The following is a 26,217-nucleotide window of genomic DNA, read 5'->3' as shown; positions in this document are numbered from 1 at the left end:
CTTGCACAGTATTGTAGGTGTATTTATACTTAAAAGGAACCATACTGCAGATATGCTTTTCATGTAATAACTTATTGTGAAATGTCTTTCCACTCTACATGATACTTGGACAACATTTTTAATTACTTAAACATAAAAGAGTTATGTTTTGAGGGGCTCATATTTGTTTCCTATTATAAGCAATGTTTCTTTGAATATCCTTGTATTTTGTGTACATTTTAGTTCCTTAGTGTAAAGCCCTAGAAGTAGGTTTGCTGTGTCAAAGGCCATTGTTTCAGAGTTTGTAGATGTGTACTCTCAGGTTGTCCTCCTAAGAGGCAGGAATAATTTACTTTATCCAGCAGGGTCCAACTCTGAGGTCTTTAATGATTTATTCTAATCTAATTTCTACCTCCCCAAACTAATAGGATGAACTATGCCTGGCTGCAATATGTGCTTTCATAGGTTCTAGTGTAGGCTATTTTCATGATAGCAGGAGTCTAACAGGAAATAGTGAGTGAGAGCTCTCTGTCCCGTCTTTCCTTAGACGGAGTGCATTGCCTCACCTGTGCGATGATGCTGCTCAACACGGATCTGCACGGCCATGTAAGTCTGCAGTTGTGAACTGTCCACAGAAACCCAAAGTATCTCGGGCTTGTCTTTGCTTTTATGTTCACACACGCTTATTGTCTGCCCTCCGTCCCCTCATTCTCTTCATGGCAGGTAAGTACACATAAGTCTTTGGGAAAAGAAACCACTTACTTCACATGCTACCATGGAGCATAATTTTAGGGGAATGCCATATTGCCACATGTCTGGACTTGTATCTGTAATGTGTGTGTTCTCTACCTTCTTTCTCCACTAGATGGCAGAGGCAGAGCTTGTACTCTGATTTTTTGTTTTGTTTTTCATTTTGTTATTAGGGTTGATGTTTTATGATGGGAAGAGAGGATATAAGTTATATCTGAAACTGTTGGGTATGTTTTCACTAAAAACAGTTGTAAGTCTTAAGAACTCAGTCCTTTCTACACTTTCTGCACTCAGCTCACCTGATGTTTTTACTGGTTGAAATATCAAAATAACATAATTACTCTCATCTTCTATTTAAAACATAGGATGAACTTAAATCTATAAATATATGTATAAACTTTCACCTTTCATAGATGTGAAAATTTAGCATTTACTTAAACTCTTTATATTAGAAAAAATGAGACTGCTTTAGTTCAGTATAAATCAATGTGTACTCCTATAACACAATAATTATTTCACAGTTCTAAGCTCATTTATTTTGAAGAGAAAATCAAGTTTCTGTAGTTAAAGAGTCAACTTTATCCCTTGATTTGCTGTATTATTGACCTTACAATTTTAAAGATCACTTTAAAGGAACTGAAACTTAAATATTAGTCCAATTTGTTCCCCTGTTCCAAAGGACATATAATCCCCTTACTTAAAACTATGGCACTCCTCTTTAAGAAAGGCAGAAAGGAACTGTGGGAGGCCATTAAGATGGACTGGGGTGTGGGGGAGGGTTCTATCACCAGAAAAGTAAAGTGTATAGTGATAGTATCATAATTTTAACACTGTCTTCACAAATCTCACAATATTTCACTAGGAAGTTCCCCTTTGTAATTTGCAAGAGGTGAATTTAGAACAGGTTAGTGACTCGGAGACGTATGTAACATGTGCAGAGGTTTTACAGACTAAAAGCGTAGATACCCCAATGCTTTGCAGGGACATTCCTGGGCGTTAGAGTAGTAATATGTCTTGTGGAAATGAAAGTACTGGGATTCTGACCATTTGAGCCTTCAATAAGAATCAGAATCTAACATTCATCCAACTTGATACAGGGGTGACCAGTCAGTGGACTGTGCTGACCTCTGTTTTCTTGTTACCAGTAAAGCAAGTTTTCACTGCTTTCTGCCATCTTATGACAACACTTGCAGCTCTGTTTCCTTCTTTCCTTCCCACTCAATTTCTCAAACTAACTTTCAGCCAAAGGAGACAATTTTGAGTAGGCTTGACCAGGGGTGCCCAGCCCCCGGGCCATGGACCAGTAGTGGTCTGTGGCCTGTGGCCTGGTTAGGAACCGGGCTGCACAGCAGGAAGTGAGCAGTGGACCTGCGAGCTATCTAAGCTTTGTCTGTATTTACAGCTGCTCCCCATCACTTGCATTACCACTGGAGCTCTGCCTCTTGTCAGATCAGTGCTGTCATTAGATTTTCCCATAGGAGGTAACCCTACTGTGAACTGCATTTATGAGGGTCCTGGGTCTCATGCTTCTTGTGAGAATTTAATGCCTGATGATCTCAGGTGGAGCTGAGGTGGTGATGCTAGTGCTGGGGAGCAGATGCAAATGCAGGCTATCATTAGCAGAAAGGTTGGACTGCACAGAGACCATAATAAGTCAATTACTTGCAGACTCATATCAAAACCCTAAATGGCAAGTGGCAATTAGGCTGCATCTGGTGGCAGGCTATAAAGCCATCCACCGCCTCCCCAAGTCTGTGGAAAAATTGTCTTCCATGAAAGCGGTCCCTGGTGCCAAAAAGGTTGGGGATCGCTGGGCTTGACCACGTGTCACATTAGCGATTCCCAGAATGAGGAAACTTTCCCACATCAAATATTGTGAGGTCTCATCTACATATCAATATTGTGCACTTAGTGTCTGTTGACCAAGAAAATGTGTAATGAAGACAAGAAATCAGTAACAGTTCAATTCTTACTTAAAGGTTGAGGATCTGATAGAAATTCTATGGAGGTTGCTAGATTTGGGGGATTTGTTCTATTAAAAGTGAATTGCTTTAATAATACTTCCAAATAAACATGTGTCTTATTAATCACAATAACTCAAAATATAGCAGGAAATAAAGGTGTATTTGAGTAACTAATAAACAGTGGGGCCAGACCCACGGATCTCGGGTATGCTCCGGCTTTCTCTCCAGGCCACTTTCCTTAGGGATTGAAAGGAGGTTAAATGAGGCATCATACTTCTTTTTGGCTACTACAATATAAGAGACAATTTATTTAAATGAACATTTAAATATTAGCTTGAGTTGTGCCAATCATACGTAATTAACAATTGGCTAAAGTGGCAGAATTACATATAAGAGGGAGAAAATTATAAATACAAGTAAATCTCTCTGCATCATCTTCAAAATCTTATTTTGGGTGATTATTAGTTCTCAGTTATGTTTTCATAAATGTGTTCTGTATACTTAAGGTCATCTGTTTAGGTGTTTTAATTAATGTTTTTAAATCCTTATTTATAATTTATATTGTTACGAGTCTGTTGAATGTGTAGTAGCTATCATAAGAACTAACTATATGAAAATGTGTTTCTCTTATCTTCCTCCCCTGGATTCATTTTAAAAATAAATTTTCCTTCTAGGTGGTAAGTTTCTATTCATTGCTCTGGATGTAGCTTCTCTTGCATCATGAATGCCTGGTTCATTGTTAGAGTGTCTGACTCATTAGCATGACCCCTGTGAAAATGAATCACTCAGAATATAAAGTGAATTATTCCTCTCCTCTGTCCTGTTCGCCTTTCTCCTTGTTTTGTACTGCTTAGGCCGTCACATCATCTCTCATTACTTACTCCAATGCCACAGTAATCCTTGGGGGGCTGGACTAATAAGCCTCTCTGCTTTTCTTCCCTACATCATGTCATCATAGGGACACACCAGCATGACCCTTCTTAGAAGTGCTGAGACAGTCCTCGTGCTTTCAGAGGGGGAGACGTAACTGGGGAGGTTAACTTCTTTGGGCTGTTCCTTGTGAATCTTTCACATGGGTTTCATTGACTCGAAGGAGTGAAGCATTAGTATCGGCCTTTGGTCTTCCTACTAATTTTCTTACTAATAAAATGATGGAATGTATACTAATAAGTCTAATAGCATTACATGGTGAATGCCTTTGTGCCTTTCTTCTTCTAATTTATTCTCTCAGTCAACAAATACTTAGAGTATGTCTACTCCATTCCAAGTTCTCTGCCATTTGGGTAAGGATCAGAAATGAATGAGTCATGCTCATGGAAGTCAAATCTCATTTCTGATAGCATTGGCCAGGCTGACCTCCATGGTCAAGTTTAACTGAAGAAACGGTAGCAGGTAACTGAGGTGCTGTGGTGGAAAAGCACTACAGAGAGATTTTCATTATACATTGGAGCAGAGTTAAACCTCACTAAGAAGGCTAGGAAAAAAACAATCTAAAGTGTATACAATATTTTGGGGAGAAATTCATTTAGCTGTTATAATTATTTCATCAGAACTAAGAATGGCAATTTCCTTCAGTACCGATTTTTGAAAAATATGAATGATTTAGCATCATCTTAGCAATAGTCTTGACTTGCCTTTACTTGTCTGCCAGTGGTTTATTTTCATAAATATTTTATAATTGTGGCCACATGCCTAATTTGGTAAGTATTCTCTTTTTTTTAAATGCCTCTTCATTGTGAAATATATATGTAAATTAAGCTTGCATACACAGGTAAATTTCTATTCAGACTAACTCTAAAGTTTGTTTCTCCCTTGCTACGATAAGACTAAATTATATTGAATTTTGTTTGAATTGTCAATAAAGAAAGGGTTAAACATCTTCTATTTGTATTTTATTAGAAATGATATAAACAAAAGGATCTGTCATGTTAGAATAAATTCCAACCTATCCTTTTCTGGATTAATCTTCAGACACGCTCACTCTTGCCTACAACTAGCTAGCTCTCTGTCCTTCGCTCCAGCCTTCCCAGCAGGATTACTGCAGAGGCTGAAGACAGGCTAGTGGGCAGGAATTTCTCACTGAGGAGGAGGGAGGAAGTTTTGGGGACAGAACCGGATTGCACTGAAAAATGGGGTAGACAGGCACACAGTCAGTTGGCCAAGTTTCACAACTGAAAGTTGAAAGATACCCATAAGACAGTGGCTGCCCAAGGTCAGGCTGTGATGGACGCCGTAGCCAGGACGTTGTTTTTAATCAAGATTTGTGACAAAATCTACCTTTTAATACTGTGGCTTGGAACTTTGAGTAGCTCTTCTACCTGAAGACTCTCTGCTTTTCCGTATTGGCAGGAGCCAGCCCACCCTGTTTAATGAGTGTAAGGGGGTGGGGGGTGGTTTTCCTGGAGTGGCGGCTCTCTTGGCCTGAGGCCGGGTGTCCTGCAGATGCTTTGGCTTGGGGATGCTCTGAGAGGCTCAATGTTCTGTGTTTATTAAACTCAGTGTTTGGAATTTAATGTAGGAGGCAGGACCTCACTGGCACTTTTTGTGGGTTGGGTTATAGGTTGGATAAAGGGTAAAACCAAGGCTAGTACCTCATTCCTGTGGCAGGGGGAGAGGGGAAGTCAAGGAAGGACTTTTTTTGTAGGTTTTGTAACAGAACAATGTTAAAAGATATGCGTAGTTCAGTTTGAGATAGGTCATAGGAATTCATTATTTTAAATCTGTAAAGTGCTTTGATAATTGTGAGTTTTTTATTCTTAGGTTGTCTCTCTAGGAGCCTAGAATTTTAAGTAATGGGTAAAATATCTGGTTTATTATCAGAAGTGGAAAATGAGTATTAGAACTGTTATTAAATAATTTTCATCCTTTTGCTTTTCATATTTTATAGTTCTACCCTCAAAAGTACCGCAAACCTCCATGAGGTTGATAAATAATTAATATCCTCAGGAAATCTCTGTATCTGTGATTATCATTATTGTAACTGGCAGCTGCCTTAAATGCATTTTGCCTGCCTGCTGCCCCCCCCCCCCACCTCATCCTCCCGCAGAGCTGTCTTCTCTGTGGACCCCTCGTCCTATCTGTGCTAGCCCTCCTCCTTGACACCCTCTGCCATTAAAGTCTTCCCTGGGATTCATTTCTTTTTCTCTCTGGGCTTTACCCTGTTGTTGATTCCAGCCTTGGTCTTAATTTTCATTGAGCCAGCACCGTGTCCTTCCCTTGGAGTCCTCGTTTCCACCTCCTTGGTGCCAAGTCTTTCTTCTCACCCGATTGGGACTCCCCAGCCAGCGGGACTTCCTCCAGGCTCTCGGCCCTTGGAGCTTCTCAGATATACTGAAAGTTGACGGAAGCATCAGATCTAGACCTCAGAGTTGCTAAGGGTTTCCTAGGGAAGCATGGGCTTCAGTTTACTGTTACTGTTTCTATCTCCAGAATGAGCATTTGTGGGATAGCCTGAGAACCTAACCATCACTGTGAAAATGCTTTTATAGAAAAATCTTACGGTTTCAAATTTTTCAATTTAAAAATCGGCTTTACAATGTACTATCAAATTGGCAACTACCTCGATTTTAAATAGGAATCTTTATTTAAGCATGATTCTTCATGCATTGGTGGATTTTCCTGGCTTCTGTATGCCTCCAAATAAAAGACTTTTTTCCTTTTCCCCTTCCTCCTTTCCTCCATCCCTCCCTTCGTGTGTACCTCCCTCTCCCTCCTCCCTCTCTCCCTTCTCTCTCTAGCTCTTTCTTTCTTTACTTTTTTTGGTAGTTCCGCTTTTCTTAGAATAGATTTATATGTGATGGAAAACACAACACTGATAGCTTTTATCAGCTGAGTCAACAGTGCTTGTTAAGAATATCTAATGTATACATTATCAGTCAGTATGTCCCGTCTCCTTCGGACCATTACAGATGTTTTGCATGTGCACAGCTAATTAGTAGGAGGAGATAAAGGAGAGCAGGTGAAACTCCATTAAGTTAGTTTTTCTCTCCTTTCATTCTTCAAACGTTTTGGGGAGGAAGGGAGGATGAAGAAGGTGATTGAAACCTTTAGCCTCTAATTCCATTGCTTAATTTAATGCCTGTTCTTCTAAGGCAGTCAGGTTACAAGTAGAGTTTAGTTCAAAATGTATTAAAGACTTAAATGTTGACTCAAACACATAGGCAATAAAATCTCGGATATTTCTCAAAGAAATATTTTTTCCTGAAATATTGCCTCAGGCAAAGTAAACAAAAGAAAAATGTGTCTACATCAAAATAGAAAGTTTTTGCACAATAAAGGAATCTCTCAACAAAATGAAAAGACAACCCACTGAATAGGAGAACATAATCATGACACATCTGATAGGGGTTAGTATCCAAAATATATAAGAAACTTAAAAACTCAACATCCAAAAAGATTCAGTTAAGAATCTAAGCTGAGAACCTAACCATCACTGTGAAAAGGCTTTTAAATAGGAATCTGAATAGTTCTCCAAAGATGATATACAGATGGCCAAATAGATGTATGAAGAGATGCCCATTGTCACTAATCATCAGAGAAGTGGAAATTAAAACCACAATGAGATATCATCTCACTCATGCCTGAACAGCTATCATCAGTAAATCAGCAAACAAGTGCTGGCAAGGATGAGGAGAAAAGAGAACCCTTTTGCAATGTTGGTGGGAATGCAGATCGGTGCAGCCACTGTGGAAAGCAGTATGGAGTTACTTCAGAAATTAAAAATGGAACAGCCTATGACCCAACAATTCCACTTACGGGAATTTATCCAAAAGAAACCTGAAATTAACGTGAAATAATATGTGCACTTCTATGCTCACTGCAGCATTATTTACAATAGCCAAGATTTGAAAGCAGACCAAGTACCCATCAGTAGATAAGTGGGTAAAAAAGCTGTGGTGCATTTACTCAGTGGAATGCTACTGAGTCATAAAAAAAAAAAAAAAGAAAATCTTAACCTTTTGCAACAGCAGGGATAGACCTGGAGAACATTATGCTAAGTGAAGTGAGCCAGTCAGAGAAAGACAATTTCACTTGGATGTGGACAAAACAAACTAACAAAGTGGAGGCAGACTTATGATACAGAGAGCAGACTGACAGCTTTCTGAGGGGAGGAATTTGGAGCCTGGGTGAGAAAGGTGAGGGGATTAAGCAAAGAAAAAAAAGGCTCATGGACCCAGACAATATGGTAATTGTCAGAGGGAAAGGGATTGGAGGAAGATAGAAAATAAAGCAGGATAAATGGTGATTTGACTTGAGGTGGTAAACACACAATACAATATATAGATGAAGTACTGTAGAATTGTATACCTAAAACCTGTATAATTTTATTAACCAATATCACCCCAATACATTCAGTAAAAAAATACTGTTATTTTTGAGGCCATAAGACGCACCTAGGTTTTAGAGGTGGAAAATAGGAAAAAAAAATTTGAAACCAAAAATGTGGTAAAATATTTAATAACATAAATAATGTAATATTTCACCAATATCAATGTGAACAGAACTCAACAGCAGTGTTAACAACCATTATTCCTCCCAAATTTCGGAGTGGGGGTCCATTTTATAGTCCGAAAATACAGTAAGTAGAGTTTAGTCAGTCTGTAATTTGATAATGAGGGCAGTGTCATTTCCTTTATCTTCCCAAATTTCACAGGAAATACCGGCTGTGAAGTGGTGATAGAATCTGCTGCCCCCACGCTCTCAAACTTCATGATATTAGCGTTCCTTTCCACTCTTAAAATTTTTTGAGGACCCCAAAAAGCTTTGTTTAACATTTTAAAAATATTTATCATATTAGAAACTAAAATAGATAAGATTTTAAATAGTTATTAAATTAATAACTTAACATTTTAAATAGCATTTAATAAATCCATTAAGTGAATAACATTTTTTTGTGAACAGTAATTATAAGAACAAAAATTTTAATGAAGATGCCATTTAAAATTTTTTACAAATTTCTTTTATTTAGATTTTCTGCTTCTGCATTTCTTTTTACAATATAGCCCAAGTTATGTAGCTTCTAGAAAACTTCACTTTAACTTGTGTGTGTGAGAGAGAAAAATGTCTTTAGTATCATTATAAGAATAAGACTGACCCTCAAGGACACCCTAAACAGGATCCCTGAACCATACTTTGAGAACCACTGTATCACAGTATTATTTTCAGTTGCCATATTTTTCTTGATACCAGTTCTGGTTCTTTTTTCAATGGTAATGTGTTATTCAAGTGGCAGGAAAAATCCCAGTAATATTTCAGATATCCCCAAAGGTTGTACTTTTAACTTACATCAGCTCTGATTGGGGTCTATGAAAGAGTACTAACAGCTATAGCTTCCGGTTTGGAAATTTACAAGCATCCTGCTTTACCCGCTAATTCTGCATATAAAAATGTGGACACCTGAGGGCAGCATAACACTACTCAGCTTGTTAGGGAAGCCTTCAAAAGAAAAATTGGAGCTTCAGCAGAGCTTCAGAACTTAATTACCAGATCAGTAGTGTGCCTTTTCACCATTTACTGTAACATGTTGGAGGAGGTGGCATTGTCATGTGGGAGAGAATGCCTGCTGTGTTTTTAATATCCCACGATTGAAGGAGCCAGATTTTACTAATGGATCATGAGAGCTTTTAGTTTCTCCCAAAGCATCTTTTCCATAAGGCTTCTGGACTTGATACTATTAAACATGAGAAATTGTCAGATCGTTTTGCCTAATTCTTTAACCTCTAGATCAGAATATATGCTGTGGCCTGCTTTCCTGGTGAATACTGGACAGCTGGCCTATTAGCAGTCTCCCTGAGGACTGAGGTTAGGGTAGGGTTTGACTGCAGCTCTGCAGAAGGTTCCTCCATTCCCCAGCCGTCAGGGAAGGCCTGCTCAGAGCAGAGACCTGGGCTCACTGGATTTTGGATGGTAGCTTGTATGATTTCTAGGTGATTCACTTTGCTCTCATTGTCACCACTAGAGCTGGGAGCTGGTTGTCTGATGGGGTGGGGAAGGGTGCCCTGACTTCAACAAAGGAAAAACCTGCAGTTAAGGCACAGAGTACATCAGGATGCCTCTTCTGCGTGCGTGCTTGCCCATGATGTCGTCCTTAAGAACAGTGCCCCTTCCTTCCAGTTTTCCTTCAGACCAGAGCTCTGTTAAGTACGACCCCCAGGCAAAGTCAAGCAAGTAAAGTTCTGTCAGAACGAGCCACACTTCTTTGATTACACGTTCGTGCTAAAATGACAGTTTGATAGTTGTAACTGGGACCTCGTGGCCTGTGAAACCTAAAATACTTCCTGTCTGGTCATTACAGAAATTTATGGAATTGGTCTTTTCCAGACTCCGGCCCGTAGTCCACAAAGCCTTCTGTTCCTTCTGCAGACGTGGTAGGGTATGGTTGAGGATGATCCTTTCACTTGACATTCTAAATGGGAACATGTTAAAAACATCTTGAGTTAAGTTTTTCAGAAGTGATGAATTCATCAAAGGGCTTCTCTCTAAAAGACATTTAATGTATCTTTAAGAGAAAACACATGGAGAAAACAGCTCTTTCTTCTTTATTGAAAATGGCAATATGATTATTTTGGAGAATAGTTTTAAATCTGTCTGGGGATGCCAACTCCCAGTCTATGTTGTTGTTTTTTTTATTTTGTTTTGTTTTTTACTTTTTAATATTTTCACTCATTAAAGACAGTACTTTACTTGGCTAAATATTGAAGACTTGGGCCTGACTAGTATTTTGTGATTTCAAATAAAATTCTTCTTGTGGATTTTCCATTTTATGTATTACCTTTTTAGGTTTGATTTTAAAGATAATGATTCAGAGATTCATTTTCACTGAGCATCTGAGAATTGAGTACAAATGCTGCAGTGACTTTAAGGGATGGTCTCTGTGCCTCTCGATGCAGGGGAAGACCTTTTCAAACCTGCACACTTGACTCTGTTAGCAGGAAGGAACTCAGAATAGAGGAACGTGCTCTGAAAGCGCTGCCTTGGCCAGCATTTACATCAGAGCAGGCCTCCTGCCCCCAAGTCATGGACCTGTTTGGGCAGAGAATGGACAGAACCCTGACAGTGTGTGAGCTTCTCTGTGTTACTTACAAGTCGTTGAAATGCAAAGTCAATGGTTAGAGTTAGCACTGTTCAGTGAATAGTGTTAGTTTGAATAATAACATTTCATAGTAACTAATGCAGTTTGGTACACCAGCAGAAAACAATCCAGCTATCATAAGGAGTGTTTGTTCATGACAAAGACTACTTCATTTTAGTTTTACTCTGATAAAAGTGATATAAAAATTCAGGGAGCATTTAAACATATATGTCAGTAAGACACAAAGTGGACTAATCTGACTTGCTGTTCTTTTGTTCCTAACCCTTACCAAGAAAAATCACCAGTGAGTCAGAGAAGTATACTAAGTGGCAGGTGTAAACAGCCTCAATTAATAAGCTATTCAAGAAGTTTTGGGGCATCTTTGACCCATAGAAAGTCATGTGTCTTGGTTATCTTTATTCCTTGCACTGCTCAGACTAGAAATTAACCTGAGGCTTGCAACAATCTAAAGGGTGTTTATTGAAGGAAAAAAACCCCGAAGAGCTGAATTTCCATAAGAACATAAGCCTTGTGGTGTTGTCGCTTCCCTGTTACCCACCATCCCCCTCCAGTCCCATAGTGATGCTGAAACCCAATAGCCACAGTCACCGTAGCTCTGTGACCAGGAGCCTGGCATCCACCAGAGCCCACAGTCAGAACTTTTGTGAGTTGAAGGGAGAAATAAACAATTCAACAATAATAGTTTGAGACTTCAATAGCCCACTTCCAGTTATGTTTAGAATAACTACCGGAATATCAACAACATAGTAGAAGGTGTGAATAACACTGTAAATCAGCTCGATCTCACAGAGACATCTGTAGCACACACCAGCCAGTAACAGCAGAGTGTGTGTTCTTTTCCAGTACAAATGGATTATTCTCCAGGCTAGGACATAAAACAAGTCTTAATAAATTGCAAAGGTGTGAAAATATACCAAATATATTCAATGATCAAAACAAAATGAAATGAAATTAGAAATCATTGGCAGAATGAAATTCATGGAAATAAACACATTTCTAAATCATCTAAGGATCAAAGATGAAATTCACAAGGAAAATTAAGAAATACTTTGAGATAAATGAAAACAAAAACACAGCATAAAATGTATAAGATGCAGCTAAAGCAGTGCTAAGTGGCAGATTTGTTGCTGATAATGCCTGTATTATAAAGGAATATCTTAACATTCTTCTTTTCTCATACTGAAAGGTTAGCTATATAAGCTAACAAGCTAACGAGCTATACAAGCTAACCTTTCAGTATGAGAAACAAAAATGGAGCAAACTAAACCCAAAGAAAGCAGAAGGAAAGAAATAATGTAGAGCAGAAAGAAACTAAAAAATTGAAAAACAATAAACATTTTAATGAACCCAAAAATGTATTCTTTGAAAAGACCAACAACATTGACAGATGTGTAGCTAGCCTGCTCATGAAAAAAAGAAAATTCGAATTACTAAAATTAGTAATGAAAGAGAGCACTTTACTATTACCTTATAAAAATGAAAAGGACTCTAAGTGAATACCATCAACAATTGTATGTTAACAAATTAGATCACCTGTGTGACATGAACAAATTTCTAGATAGATAGAAACTACTGAAACTAACTCAAGAAGAAATACAGGGTGGGCAAAAGTAGGCGTACAGTTGTGAGTACACGGAACAGTTTATTCTTATATTATTTATTAATTACACATTGTTTATTTGTATTACACCTGTAAACCTACTTTTGTCAGCCCCTGTGTAAATTCTCAATAGACCTATAACAAATAAAGTGATTGAATTAGTAATTTTAAAAAACTTCCCACAAAGAAAGGCCCAAGACCAGAAAGCTTTACTTGTGAATTCTATCAAATGTTTAAAGAACTTTTAATATAAAACTTTCTCAAAAGATTCAGAAAAAAAAGTAGAGGAAATACTTCAAAAAACATTCTATGAGGACAATATTTCCATGATTACAAAACCAGACAAAGCTATCACAAAACTAACATCCGTTATGAATGGCGACACAAAAAATGTTTAAGTACATACCTAATACAGCAACATACATAAAAGATTATACAATACCTTATAACTGGGGTTTATTTAAGGAGTGCAAGATTGGTTCAACAGATGAAAATCAATCTAATATGCTATATTAGTGGAATAAAAAAGAAAAGCCATGTGGTTATTTTAGTAAACATAGGTAGAGCATTTTCTTTTTTTTTTTAATTTGTTTTTTAAGATTTTATTTATTTTTAGGGAGGGAGGGGAGGGAGAGAGAGAGAGAGAGAGAGCGCGAGAGAGAGAAACATCAATGTGCGGTTGCTGGGGGTTATGACCTGCAACCCAGGAATGTACCCTGGCTGGGAATCGAACCTGGGACACTTTGGCTCCCAGCCCGCGCTCAATCCACTGAGCTACGCCAGCCAGGGCTGAGCATTTTCCAAAATTTAGTGCCATTTTATGATTTAAAAAGAAAAAATAAGCTAGGAATAAAAAGGAATTTCCTTAATCTGAAAATGAGCATTTATGAAAAACTCAGAGCTAACATGTAATACGTGATGGTGATAAACACACAGCTGTTCCCTAGATTAGGAACAAGACAAAAGTGTCTGCTCTTGCTACTTTTATATCAGTATTGAAGATTTAGCCAGGGTAATTAGAAAAGAAAAAGACAGAAAACATATTAAGATCAGAAAGGAATAAGTAAGATGATCTCTGTTTGCAAAAGGCCTGATTTTGTAAACTGAAAACCCTAAGGAATTTACAAAAGAAAAAAAAAGCTAGAATCTAAAAAGCAAATTCAGCAAGGCTATAGAATTCAACATACAAGATCAATTGTATTTTTGTACTAACAATGGACAGTATGAAAATGAAATTAATTTCATTTACAAGAGCATCAGAAATTCCAAGCTACTTAAGAATGAGTTTAACAAAATTACCATATTTTTCAGACTATAAGACATGCCCTCCCCCCAATTTGGGAGGAATAATGGTGGTTAATGCTGCTGTTGAGTTCTGTTTATATTTACATTGGTGAAATATTATGTTATTTATGTTATTAACTTTTTACCACATTTTTTGCTCAAAATTTTTTTCCTATTTTTCTCCTCTAAAACCTAGTTGCATCTTATGGTCTGAAAAATGTGGTAGGTCAAGTCATTAACATTGAAAACTATAAAACATTATTGAAAGAAGCAAGTAGAGAGGTAACCCCTGGTCATGGACTGGAGCACAGTGTTAGAGTGGCATGCTGTCCAACATGGTCTTCTCATTCATCACATTCATTATCCAAATCCCAGCTGCACCCCTGCCCCAACACACAAACACCAGAAAGTGACACGCCAATCCTGAAATTCATGTTGAAATGCAAATGACCTAGAATAGCTACCATGAAACACCTAATTTAATCTGATACGCTTGATAAAGATTGGGAAAATTGAGACTGTCTTTTTAATATAATGTTGTGAAACAGTCTTTTTCATTAAAGTTTCTTTCTGTGCTTTAAATGAATTTTCATGAGAATTTAGAACCGCATATTTAGTTTTTCAAATAATGGGAAATACCTGCCAAATAAGTTAATTGGCAAAGCCAGTTCACATTGTTAAAACATTCATCCATCTTTCATGTAAAGTCTGACTGTGTCCTTCCTGCTGATGAAAGAGATAAGGTTTTAAAACTACATTTATTTTGCACTTTTACTGTAATTAATTAGATTGTATGGGATGAATGAGCTGTTCCATGTTATAAATTAGAAGGGCTATTGTGAAAGGGGAAGTGGAAAGTGATTGCTTTTAAGACACACAGAGGCCCAGAGACATATGAAAGGATGCTCAGCATCACTAGCCATCAGAGTGATGCAAATTAAAACCACAGTGAGGTACCGTTCACACCAGTGGGAATGACCACCATTAACAAATCAACAAACAAGTGTTGGAGAGGATGTGGAGAAAAGGGAACCCTAGTGCACTATTGGAGGGAATGCAGACTGGTGCAAGCCACTGTAGAAAACAGTGTGGAACTTCCTCAAAAAACTAAAAATGGAACTGCCTTTTGACCCAGCAATTCCACTGCTGGAATTATACCCTAAGAATCCTGAAACACCAGTCTAAAAGAACCTATGCATCCCAATGTTCATAGCAGCACAGTTTACGATAGCCAAGTACTGGAAGCAGCCTAAGTGCCCATCAGAAAATGAATGGATCAAAAAACTATGGTACATTTACACAATGGAATACTATGCAGCAAGAGGAAAGAAGCTCCTAACTTGCGTGATAGCATGGATAGACCCAGAGAGCATTATGTTAAGTGAAATAAGCCAGGTGGTGAAAGACAAATACCATATGATCTCACCTATATATGGAACTTAATCAACAAAACAAGAATAATATAACCAGAGACATTGAAATAAAGGAAAAATTGACAGTAACCAGAGGGGAGGGGGGAGGGGGATAACAGGGGAAAGGAGGGGAAGGGTGGTCAAGGAACAAGTGTAAAGGACCCATGGACAAAGCCAAAGGGGAGTAGGATTGAGGGTGGGAGGTGGGGGTGGGTGGGGTAAAGTAGTAGCGGGAAAATGGAGACAGCTGTACCTGAACAATAAAGAAAATATATACTAAAAAATATATAAATAAATAAATAATATATAATTTTTACTAAAAAAGACACATAAGTGTGTCTGTTCTCAGGCAGATGTTTTTGAAGTTAAGTTTCTGTATACATACTCCCATTAAACCATCCATGGCTTTGCATTCCTTTTAATGTCTTTTATCTTCAGGAATGTGCTGTCTACCCAGCTTGAGGACTATTCCTCTACCCTACTCTGAGTCTTTTATGAATAAAATAGCCTTGCCTTGCGTGCATTTTATTTGTATGCACGTTGTGTGCTGGGATGCTCTGATGTTGGTGCCCTCAGGTTCCCTTGGACCACACTGCACAGAGAGCCCATGCCTATGCCGCTCGTTTCTACTCCTTGTCCCTCTCCTGTGCTCCCGACAGTTTCTCTTGGTGTCCAGATGGAGCCTCCAAACCTTCCACACCTGGCAGCTCTTGCTAGCTGACTGGAGCTGGTATAGGGGGTGATTCTCTGTGTACTGGTTTTACTAGTTTTCTCAGTCAGCCTATTTGTATCTTTTCTCTTTTTATAGTTTATACTTTCTAATTATATTTTGCTTGTTTTTTAAAAGATTTCACTTATTTTTTTAGAGAGAGAGGAAGGGAGGGAGAAAGAGAGGGAGAGAAACATCAGTGTGTGGTTGCCTCCCACGTGGTCTCCACTGGGGATCTGGCCTGCAACCCATGCGTGTGCCCTAGACTGGGAATTGAACCAGTGACCCTTTGGTTTGCAGCCTGCACTCAATCCACTGAGCTACACCAGCCAGGGCTACATTTGTTTATTAATCTGGGTTTTGTTGTTGTTGTTGTTGTTAAACTGATCCTTAAATGTGTGTTTACAGACAATTCTCCATGAAGCTCTTCTTGCTTTTCATTTTGTGCAAAGAAGCTTTGGTTGCCTTTGTTCTGGTCTATTTTTTCAAGATTATGTCTGTAGTGAGTAGCTGTGGAGGATATGGTGACTCCACAGCCAGTGGATAAGTTTGTGTTTAGCTTTGGAAGATAAGGGCTGGTTTCTCCCTTTAAGCCAAGGGGTAGACATACCTTCTGCCCATTCCAAAGATTCAGGTTCCCAGAGCTCAGGGATCCGCTCCTGTATCTCACCCTCCGCAGGTGCAGCGGTCTGCAGGCCCTCCTCAAGTTGCCCTGGAGCAAGAGAACACTACTCCTTGTAGTAAATTCCCATGCCTCTGACCCAGGAGTCTGCTGGCACTCGTGAGCTTGCGAGAGGCTAAAAATCTCAGATCCTTCACACTTCTTGACCATACGTAGGAAATACAATTAAAAAGGCAAATAAATAGCTATCAGAGTTCCACCCAGAAATGTCATTTTTATCCATGTTTTTCATTAAAAACTAAATTATATATTATTTATATAAATGTAGCACGGATTTTTTTCCTTAGGGTTAAACTAAAGGTTTGGCAGAATTTTGCTATTTATTTTAATGACAATTTTTAAAGTATAAAAACCATCTGTTTTTCTTATGCATATAAATTTGTACTGTAGGTATGTATGTATTATATATACACATATATTGGGTTATGTGTGTGTATTCATTTTTCTGAAAAACTGAACCAATTTTTTGAGAATTAATCTTAATTCCATATGTATCATTAGGATGTATTATTTGTCTCTATTCCAGAATATTGGAAAGAAGATGACCTGCCAGGAGTTCATTGCAAATCTCCAAGGTGTTAATGAGGGTGCTGATTTCCCCAAGGATCTACTGAAAGTAAGCATTGAGATACTGGTTTCTAAAATATACTTACCTTTATATTTTCTTCTGTGTATATTCCTGTCTGAAACAGGCAGGCTCAGGATCACGTTGGTTTTCTGCTTCAGGTTCTGTTCTCAGTGTTTTGATTGGGCCTTGTCCTTGGTGCATCACACTGCACAGTCCCCTTCAATTAGCGGCTCTGAGAAGTCCACATTATGATGAGTAATACAGAGATAATGGGTGGGTTTGGAGTAATTGCTGATACAAATGGCTGGTGGGCAGCTTTTTGTTCATTTGTAGGCAGACTGTCAGAACTCGAGAGTGATCACAAAGGTGGCATGTTCACTATGGAAACAAGAAAGCATTTGCAGACTGGTACTGGAAGCAATTCAGACTAGATTCAGTCACTGGTCACAGCCACTCAGGTTGTCCCTGGAAAATAGGATAAATTAAGTCTGAGTAATTGTAGAATGCCCGAATTGTTTGCACTCAGCTTTTTTATTGGTAACAGTCAGCATGATTTTTCTTATCATCAGGTCGTTTTCAAGGAAATAGCTTGAAACTCGTAACATTCTACAGTGGCATAAATGATGTGTGTGTGATCAAGTAGAAAATAGCTATTGATAATGGATGCAACTATTTTGTAAGTTTAGGATAAGATGTGTATGTTGAGAATGTGATTTTTACAGAGTTCTATTTGTTTCTAGCCTTCTTTTTAAAACCTTTGTACATGTGTAGATTTCTTTTGAAAGCAGTTCCTTTGAATGAATTTGCTAAAAACGATGACATATTTGAATCTTGCATAATGTAGAAATGTACCAGTTAAAATATAAGTCCTATATTATGTTTCATGTGACTTTTAAACTGTAAAAAATATGTAGAATAGAGTTCTGCAGAATTTGGAAAGTCATATATACTGTGGGAAATGAAAGAAGTTATTAAAATAGGGTACAATGAGATTGTTAGTCTTTCTGACATTAATTGCAGCTTGTTGAAAAATTGCATTATGAAAAAAAGGAAGAAAAATAGCTTCTGCTTACTATATAAGGTATAATTATATAATTTTATTATATAATTTTTATAACTGTAATTCTATAATTTTAATATAATTTTATTGAGGTGTAATTGACATACCACATTATACTCGTCTCAGGTGTGTGACATAATGACTATGCTATCTGTTGCACAGCGGTTACAGGAAGTCTAGTTAAACATCTGTCACCATGCATAGTGACAGAATTTTTTTTCCTGTGGTGAGAACTTTTGAGATACACTCTCTCAGCAGCTTTTAAATGTGCACCACAGCATTATTAACTGTGCTCACCATGCTGCACCTCACATCCCGATGACTGGAAGTTTGTAGCTTTGACGCCCTTTGCCCCTTCCGCCCACTCCCCCACCCCCCTGCCCCTGGCAACCACCAGTCTGTTAAGGAAGTGTCTTCTAAGTTGTTTCTTTACAGAGCAAATGCTGCCCTTTGTGAGGCTGCAGTTCTAAATGGGATTGGGCAACAAAAGGTCTTGGATTGTGACGCGTTAAATGTGTTCTGTACATTCCTTGGAGCCGTCTTGTCGATACAGGTTAACGAGTCTGTTTTCAGTGGAGCTGTGTTAGCGTGGGCAATAATGGAGTCTTTTATGAGAGGATTTGTGAGGCTTTTACCCAGTTATCAGAAATGAAAATCGACAGGAACATTTTTCATGGCGAATCGTTTAGATTTCAGTGGTGAGCTTATGGTAGCGTGTGTGACTGGGAGTAAATCGTTGGACATGTTAGAACACATGGAGTGGGGCTGCCTGGACCCAAAGGCAGCTACCGCCCAGTCCAGGGGCTGCCGCTCACCTCAAGTAAACACATTGTTCGAGCTACTCTGCTGAGACCTTGCTGGGTGATCTGTTGCCGTTGCACAGTTGAGATCATGTTCACAAACCTCGAGGGAGAAAAGACGCATTATGCTACTCGTTATTTACTGTGGGAAGATGACAGTGAAATGGCACTGAAAAGTGACAATGGTATTTAGCACGGAAATTATCAAATCAAATATTGATTTTCTGTCACAGCAAAGCTCAGCCAGTCACCGTCCCAACATGAGTTTTTCATTTCAGTAGGAATCGGGATTTTACTGCAGATTTCAGCAAGAAAAGGTTTCCTCCAAACCATTTTTGTTTTATTTTACTCTTCTGTGGCTATTCCTTTTCCCTTTCCTTCCCTCCTTCTCCCTCCTCTCTCCTCCCCTCCCTTTCTCCCTGTTTCTCTGTATTTCTCCTCCCACCCCTCTCGATTCCTCACTGAAACTCATTATTGGGTGGAATATTAATTTGAATTTTGGGGAACATGATACATATGCCACACAGACAGATGCATACATGCATACAGATAACCACAAAAGTATTATCATCTCATAATCTTATAGTTCTCCCTCTCCAACCTAAAAACTTACATACTTGTACATTAGTTTAATTTATGAAGTAAGATGTTTACTGTTACATAGATGGAACTGAGGCTTTTATTGTTACATATTGACCTTATTACTTTCGGATTCCCTTGGATTGGAAGTAACATTTCAACTCATGGGTATTGTTCACTGTTTATGTGTCCTGTAGTACTTGCTGGAGTCCACTAGATTCATCGGATGTTTTGGAGTTGGAGAACACACTGGGACCAAATAGGTTGCTGTCCTCAGAGATCACAAACGACTGAGAAAGACGGAGGGTCTTTCTCCCTTAAAATAAGCAATGACTCCACATTAAAATGAAAGTATAAAGCAAATTCTGCTGGTTCTCAACAGAATTGGTTATAGAAAAAACTTAAATGAAAACTTGTTTAAACCTTTAATTCAGAGACTTGAGTTAATATTTTGCTTTCACTTTGCCATAGGCTATACTGAAGGAATGGATGTGTTGAGCCCTTTTTTAATTTATAATTCCACCAGTTTCCCCTGTCACTCGAATGACCTGAAAAGACACTTGAGTGCTTTATGCGAGTAAGAATTTTTCCCCAGAAGTTGTTTAAAGTATAAGCTACTGATATCTCAGTGAAAAATGGGGTAAGTTGGGTATCAAGGACAACCACGGATGGGTGATCATTCAGGTTCTTTACAGCTGAAGTCTTGCGGAGGGTGGGGAGTGGTGTCTGATACAGACCTTTGCAGTGTAGGTATAACTTCAGTATGAGACTTGTTTTGATTTTTAACTAGGTTATTATTCCATCTCATCTCCTACCCATAAACATTGATGTTCTCTCTTTCTCATAAGTTCCCCCCACCCCCATGACCTCGACACATCAAGACAGGAACTCATTCAATAAAACATGCCAAAACACCTGGCCTGTCTCATGGCTCTTTGGGGCCTGCCCATCCCAACACTTGGATGTAGTTTACCTTCAAGCATCATTGGATAAGAAGGGGAATGAGGTGTTCTGCTTTTGATTATGACAGATTTAATAAGACACTCCTAAGACTCTCTGATATATAATAAAACTCTTAAGGACATGAATGTAGAGGGATGGGAATGCAACATGTGGGTCAGTTCTGGGTGGGAGGCCAAACTTCTGAAAGATGGCTGGGTGTGCTTGTGTATTTGGGAGCTATACTGACTGGGTTCTAATCCCAACCCCCTCTCTTACTAGCTGAGGGATGTGAGCAAGTTCATTTAAACTTTGTGTCTTGCTTTCCCCATCTGTGAAATGGGATATTTTATTAGTCCTTGCCCCACCTAGTTGTTTGAATAGTTACAACTTTTTATTTAATATTAGTGTATTGTTTACCTTGCACAAAGTGGACTGGAAAGGGACTCCATCCCTTCCTGAAGGTATGTGAACCTAAGGTGTTTACAGCTCCTAGGGTCAAGTGTGACTAGTGTCAGCAGACAAGATGTCTGTCCCCTGCCCCTGTTTAGCCTGTGAACACACATTCTCTTGGTCATGAAAGGGAACCACCTGACACCTTGACCTTGAGCATTTCCCTTTTTACAGTAAGATTTTTAATCCTCATCATTTATGCTTCCTTTTTTTCCCCCAAAGACTAGTTTGTTCCAAAGAATGTCCATCAAAATCCCCACGAGAGGTGTTTATTTCGTAAGGTCTGTCTCAACATTGCATCGGCACCTGAGAATGAACCTTGGCCACCCCTCCCTTTCCCTGGCCTTGTACCTTGTTAGCAACGGTCTCTTTCTCCTGAGTCTCTCTCACTGTGTTTTTATATCTTATATTTGGTGTTGGTCTTTGATGCTGCAAAAGTGGAGGTTCTGTGGAGAGTTTGGTTTTAAACTAGCCTTGGACTCTTGAAGAACCTTTGAAGAAGCACATTGGTTCTTGTACTCTTTAGAGACTCCGAGATGATCCTGGGATATTATTGGAGACATGAATTCCTTGACGTGACTAAAAGTCCCTGAATAAGAGAAATGTTGCCAGATGTCTACCTGCTCTCCTGTGTCTCCTCCAGAATGAGAGCCCGAGGTCAGGAAGCTCCGGACGCCAGATTGTTGGTGTTCAGCCTGGCCTCAGCGGTGCCTGCCGACTCCTGACTGTGTTGGCCTGTGGGTCTCTCCTTCCCAGTCCTGTCAGGGGCAGATACCAAGGAACTAGTGAGAGTGTTGGCGTGTCATCATACAGATGTTTTGGAAGCTCTTTGTAGAATAGGTTTTAAGAATTGTCCTAAAGGTTCCTCTGTCTCGTGCTCAAAATGTAGCACCTTGCTTCTTTGCCTTCCTGTTCCCTAAGTTTTATTTCTTCCGAGTCTCCTATGAACCTCTGTCCTTAGTTTTGGCAGAAAAGCTACATTTTTATCTTCAGTCCAGTCTGCTTTCCATGTCTAACTCTGGTGGTTGATAATCCTTCACTTCTTATTACATACAGGGAGAGACTCGGGGACTTGCCGTAATGGCCACCAGGTATTTAGATATGTAGGGGGAAATAGCCACATCAAAATATGCTTCCATGAAAGACGGGAGGAAACAATATGAAATAAGAAAAAAGGAGCCAGGGAGAAGTGGCAGAGCAACAGAAAGGGTGGAAGGTCAGGTATCAGCCACACAACGATTACATTTTGAGGAGACATCTGGACAAGATTTTGACAATGAAAGAGGAACCCTATTTATGATCCCCGGTTTCTTACTGCCACCTACCATTTCATGCTCAATTCATGTCCTTCTTAATATTTTCATCCTACTCATAGTTAGGTCTTTAATTTTTTTTTTCCTGAGCAGCAGTTTAATTCAGTAGGTGCCAAGGGGAAGTAGAAAAGAAATGGCTAAAATAATCTCTAATTTAAGCATATTTGTATCACCTTAGTGATAGAGAGGACAGAAACAACAAAATGACCAAGTCTTTCAAAAATGATTCTAATGTAACTGAAAACCAAAACCGAATGCAAGGTGCAGAGTGTTTAAAACATACCCCCTCCTAAATCTGTGTGAGTACACAAATAGCTTTAAGAGTAATTCCAGTTAAAGGGCAGTCTCACTAGAAATCAGTAAAGAGCCAGGCAAATAAATCTTGCTTGGGCAAGTCAATAACATGCCACCCTTTCAGGCTTATGATAAGATGTTTGACTTTATGATACTCTTCATAAATTTAATTTTTTGGTAGAAATTGTTTGCTTCTATCTCCTTTACTTGGGAATTTATTAACTTTGAAATTAGCTTGCAGTCAAGGGAAAATCGTTTTGTTTTTTTTTTTCACTCTCAGGTTTGTAGTTAGTGTTGGGTGGGGGGAGAGAGAGAGAGAGAGTGCGCACAGGATGGGAGGGGAAAGTGAAAAATAAAATGAAAAAATAACAATCGGTATGCCTGGCTTAGTGTGATTTGCTTGCTTCATTCTATTAATGGAATGATAAATAACAATGAATTAAATTGTTACCTATTCTATTTGGGTAGAATCCCAATAAAAGTTCTTATTCAGATGTGTATGTTTGCCCCTGCTTTTCCAGAAAAATAGAATTTAGGTGATGCTCTTTTAAAAGAAGCTTCTAAGAATATATAGATTACCTGCATACACTCCTTAATATATATACTTGGCTGAAAGTGTTATATGTTTTATTTTAAATGCAGTTTTTTCATTTGGTATTCTTAGGGAAAAATAATTTGTGGAAACAATGGAGACCTTGGCCAGGATGGTAGCATTTAAACAGACTCAAAAGGTCAACAAACAAAAACACATTTTAAATAAAGATTAATATGTCTTGTTGGACAAGGAAGAACATAAGTAGGAAATATAACATTTTACTATGCAGGTTCAAAACCATTAGTCTTTTTAAATGTATTATAGATGGATACAGGGTAAGCAAAAAAAAATCAATTGGCCATTAAGGTTTAGAGATAAGCAATTTTTTATAAGCTTCATTTCCAAAAAAGACTTGTTTACACAGTAACAGCAGGAGCCGTAAGGATTTTTCTAAAAAAGAGAGAGTGATGCCAGCCTGGCTCTCTAACAGAGTTCTGTTTATCTGCCTAAACGGGAGGAGAATGGAAAGTTAACAATGACAATATCTCCCCTGCTTTTCTTTCTTTATACCAAAAGGCTGACCTTAAGCAACATTCTCCTCTATCTTTGGTCTCTCTTCTTTTGTCTTTGCTTCCAGTATTTTAGTGAAGACAGGTGTAAGAAGAAAGCCGAATAAGAATGGGTTTTAGCGGTACAATGATCCCTCACCTATTGAGGGAGTGAACGTTCCAGAGACCCCTGTGATAGGTGAAAATCCACAAAGTAGTGGTGTTATATTCATTTTATTATTTATATATATTTTAAGGCTTTATAAACCCTTCCCACACTCCTATAAACCTTTCCCACTCTCTTACTAACCTTTCCCACACTCTTATAAACACTTCATATGCTCCTAAACACTTTCTACATTCTTAAACCTATGTAATTTTAACAACATATAAAATTCTACATGGGTACTCACCAGTGAAGTATACAGTTGTCCCTCGCTATATCACGGTTCACTTATTGCGGCTTCACTGTATCGCAGGTAAGTGAACTTCGATATAGCAAGGGACGACTGTACTGGTATCTTGGTTGTGACATTGTACTATAGGTTTGCAGACGTTATTGCTGGAGGAAACTGGGTGAAAGGTGCCAGAACTCTACTCTGACAAGCTGCAGGTAGATCTACAATTATCTCAATAAAACTTTCAGTGAAAAAAAAAAAGGTCCACTAAAAAAAGCAAATGGGACAGTTTCTTTCCATTCAGCCAGGGACTTCTGTATAATGTAAAAATTAGCATAGTGCAATTTTCCTGCTCTGGGCCTTTCTTTCAGAGTGCTGAATGTGTAGCGGCAGTAAAGACGGTGGTATTGAGAAAAAGGCAGTGGGGGTTATTTTCAAGAGATGAAATTTGGAAGTCGCATGAATCTTTTTTTTTTTTTTAATTATTCCTGTTAACTCCGGATGTTGTGGAGAATTGTTTGGAAGGGAGTGGGAGTAGAAATGGAAAGACAGTAAAGGAATGGTTGCAGTTGTCCACAAGAAAAGTAATGGTGACTTGGATGTGGGTGGCGACCTCACTGAGGGAATATATTCCCTGTGGAATTATTTTGTGCTTGTTATTAAAGTTCTGTTGCAAAATTGATTTCCCAGGTTGCCCCTCTGTCTCCTCCTCTTTATCGCCTATAGGCTAAACTATGTAGAGTGGAAGAGCCATACAAAATAGAAGAACCTAATTGTTTTTAGGAGTTCGTGTTTTGATCTGTGAGGCCAATGTAATGGGAGACTTCGTGGCGGTGCGAAGTGTGTAGTGTCAGAGTTGGAAAGCAAGCCCAATATTTGACCTTGGCCAGTCAACTTAACTTTTTTCAGTTTTCTCAGGTGTGACATGATTAATAAGACCTTCCTCCAAGAGTGACTGTGACGATTAATACGGCGATGTGTGTTTGGCAGCTAGCACTGTGTTGTCTAGAACGCATCCGCGTGTGCCTGGTGTTAGCGCCTTAGTCTTCTTAGCGCTCCTCGTTTCTGTGGTGGGCCTCTGGGGCTGTCTTGGTGCTGCTCGTGACAGGTGGTCGAGGCCCAGGATGGTAATCCCACCCCTTGGTGCCTCAGTTTCTTGTAAAATAAGCTATCTGGGCTGTGCCGTGACTCTCAGGTTTTCAGTCCCAGCTTCTGTGGTCCCCAGCACCTGACGCCCACCCCTTCCCTGTCAGCCTCCCCACCCAGACAGTGCTGCATGTTTGTTTCTCTACTGTGCTTAAACTTACATCTTTTGAGCAGATGTCCAAGGCAAAGAATAAGTTTCAAAAACTCTATACATGATCTTTAAGGATCTTTTCAACCTGAGTACTGGGAGCATTCTTAACATCATTTATTTCTTTGTAAACTCAAGTCATATTTCTCAAGTTTTAACTTTTATATTTTATATATCAGTTTAAACAAAGAATGCATACTTAATAGTGAAAGTTCAGCTTAAAGTTCAAGGAAATTATCTTGGTTGTAGCAGTATTCTCAGAGGGTTACTCCTAAAGAATTATGTGAGGGAGAAGCAGACCCAGTCTGGAAAAAAGTCTGAACTTCATTATTATTATTATTATTATTATTATTATTATTATTATTGATTTGAAAGAGAGAGGGAGGGTGGGGAAGAGAGAGAAACATCAGTTTGTTGTTCCACTTATTTAATCATTTATTGGTTGATTCTTGTATGTGCCTTGACTGGGGCTCGAACCTGCAACCTTGGCGCATCAGGATAACACTCTAACCAACTGAGCTACCTGGCTAGGGCAAGTCTGAACTTCTTATAAATGAAAGGCTTCAGTGAATTCTCAAAAATACTTGATCTGAGTTATATTCAGAAAATGTAGTTGAAAATAGGAATTTATGGGTGGTATTTAAGTATAGCTAAAAAAAAAAAGAGCATCAGCCGTTGCCTAGAGTAGGTGAGCTCTCCGAGAAGGTCATGGAAACCTGGTAGCAACAGTATCTAGGGAGGAAAGGGCTTGGATGCTTATCCTAATATAAGCAAGAGAGCCTTTAAAGAGAAAAGCTATGTTAGCAAGCTTTTTAAGAGAAAAGCTTTAAAGGTTCTGGCTTAGAATATGGAAGATTGCTTTTTTCGGTAAAGTGGATCAAGCTGAGTGGTGATGAAAGGTTCCTGGTGTGTTTCTGCTTCTGCTTCCCCCGTGGAGATCTGGGAGCATGCTACTGCTTCCAGT

At 38.8% G+C, this 26,217-nt stretch overlaps 1 protein-coding gene and 1 long non-coding RNA gene across 3 annotated transcripts in view; one reads left to right on the top strand and one right to left on the bottom strand.

Moving 5' to 3' along the window:
- The window catches only part of PSD3 (pleckstrin and Sec7 domain containing 3), a 536,273-nt gene that overhangs the window by 323,816 nt on the left and 186,240 nt on the right, over window positions 1-26,217 (top strand). For both annotated transcript variants that reach the window (XM_036011513.1, XM_028526436.2), the window contains 2 exons: window positions 527-585; window positions 16,999-17,088. In XM_036011513.1, the coding sequence (XP_035867406.1) occupies window positions 527-585; window positions 16,999-17,088 (149 nt within the window). The remainder of the gene's footprint in view (window positions 1-526; window positions 586-16,998; window positions 17,089-26,217) is intronic.
- Window positions 22,663-25,238, bottom strand: LOC118497409. The gene is made up of 2 exons (XR_004899934.1): window positions 24,077-25,238; window positions 22,663-23,716 (listed from the first exon to the last, which is right to left on the bottom strand). It is a non-coding gene; the product is annotated as an uncharacterized LOC118497409 (long non-coding RNA).

This window comes from Phyllostomus discolor, chromosome 11 (genome assembly GCF_004126475.2).
Source record: "Phyllostomus discolor isolate MPI-MPIP mPhyDis1 chromosome 11, mPhyDis1.pri.v3, whole genome shotgun sequence".
Lineage (NCBI taxonomy): Eukaryota > Metazoa > Chordata > Mammalia > Chiroptera > Phyllostomidae > Phyllostomus > Phyllostomus discolor.
This window is presented reverse-complemented; position numbering and strand designations above follow the sequence as displayed.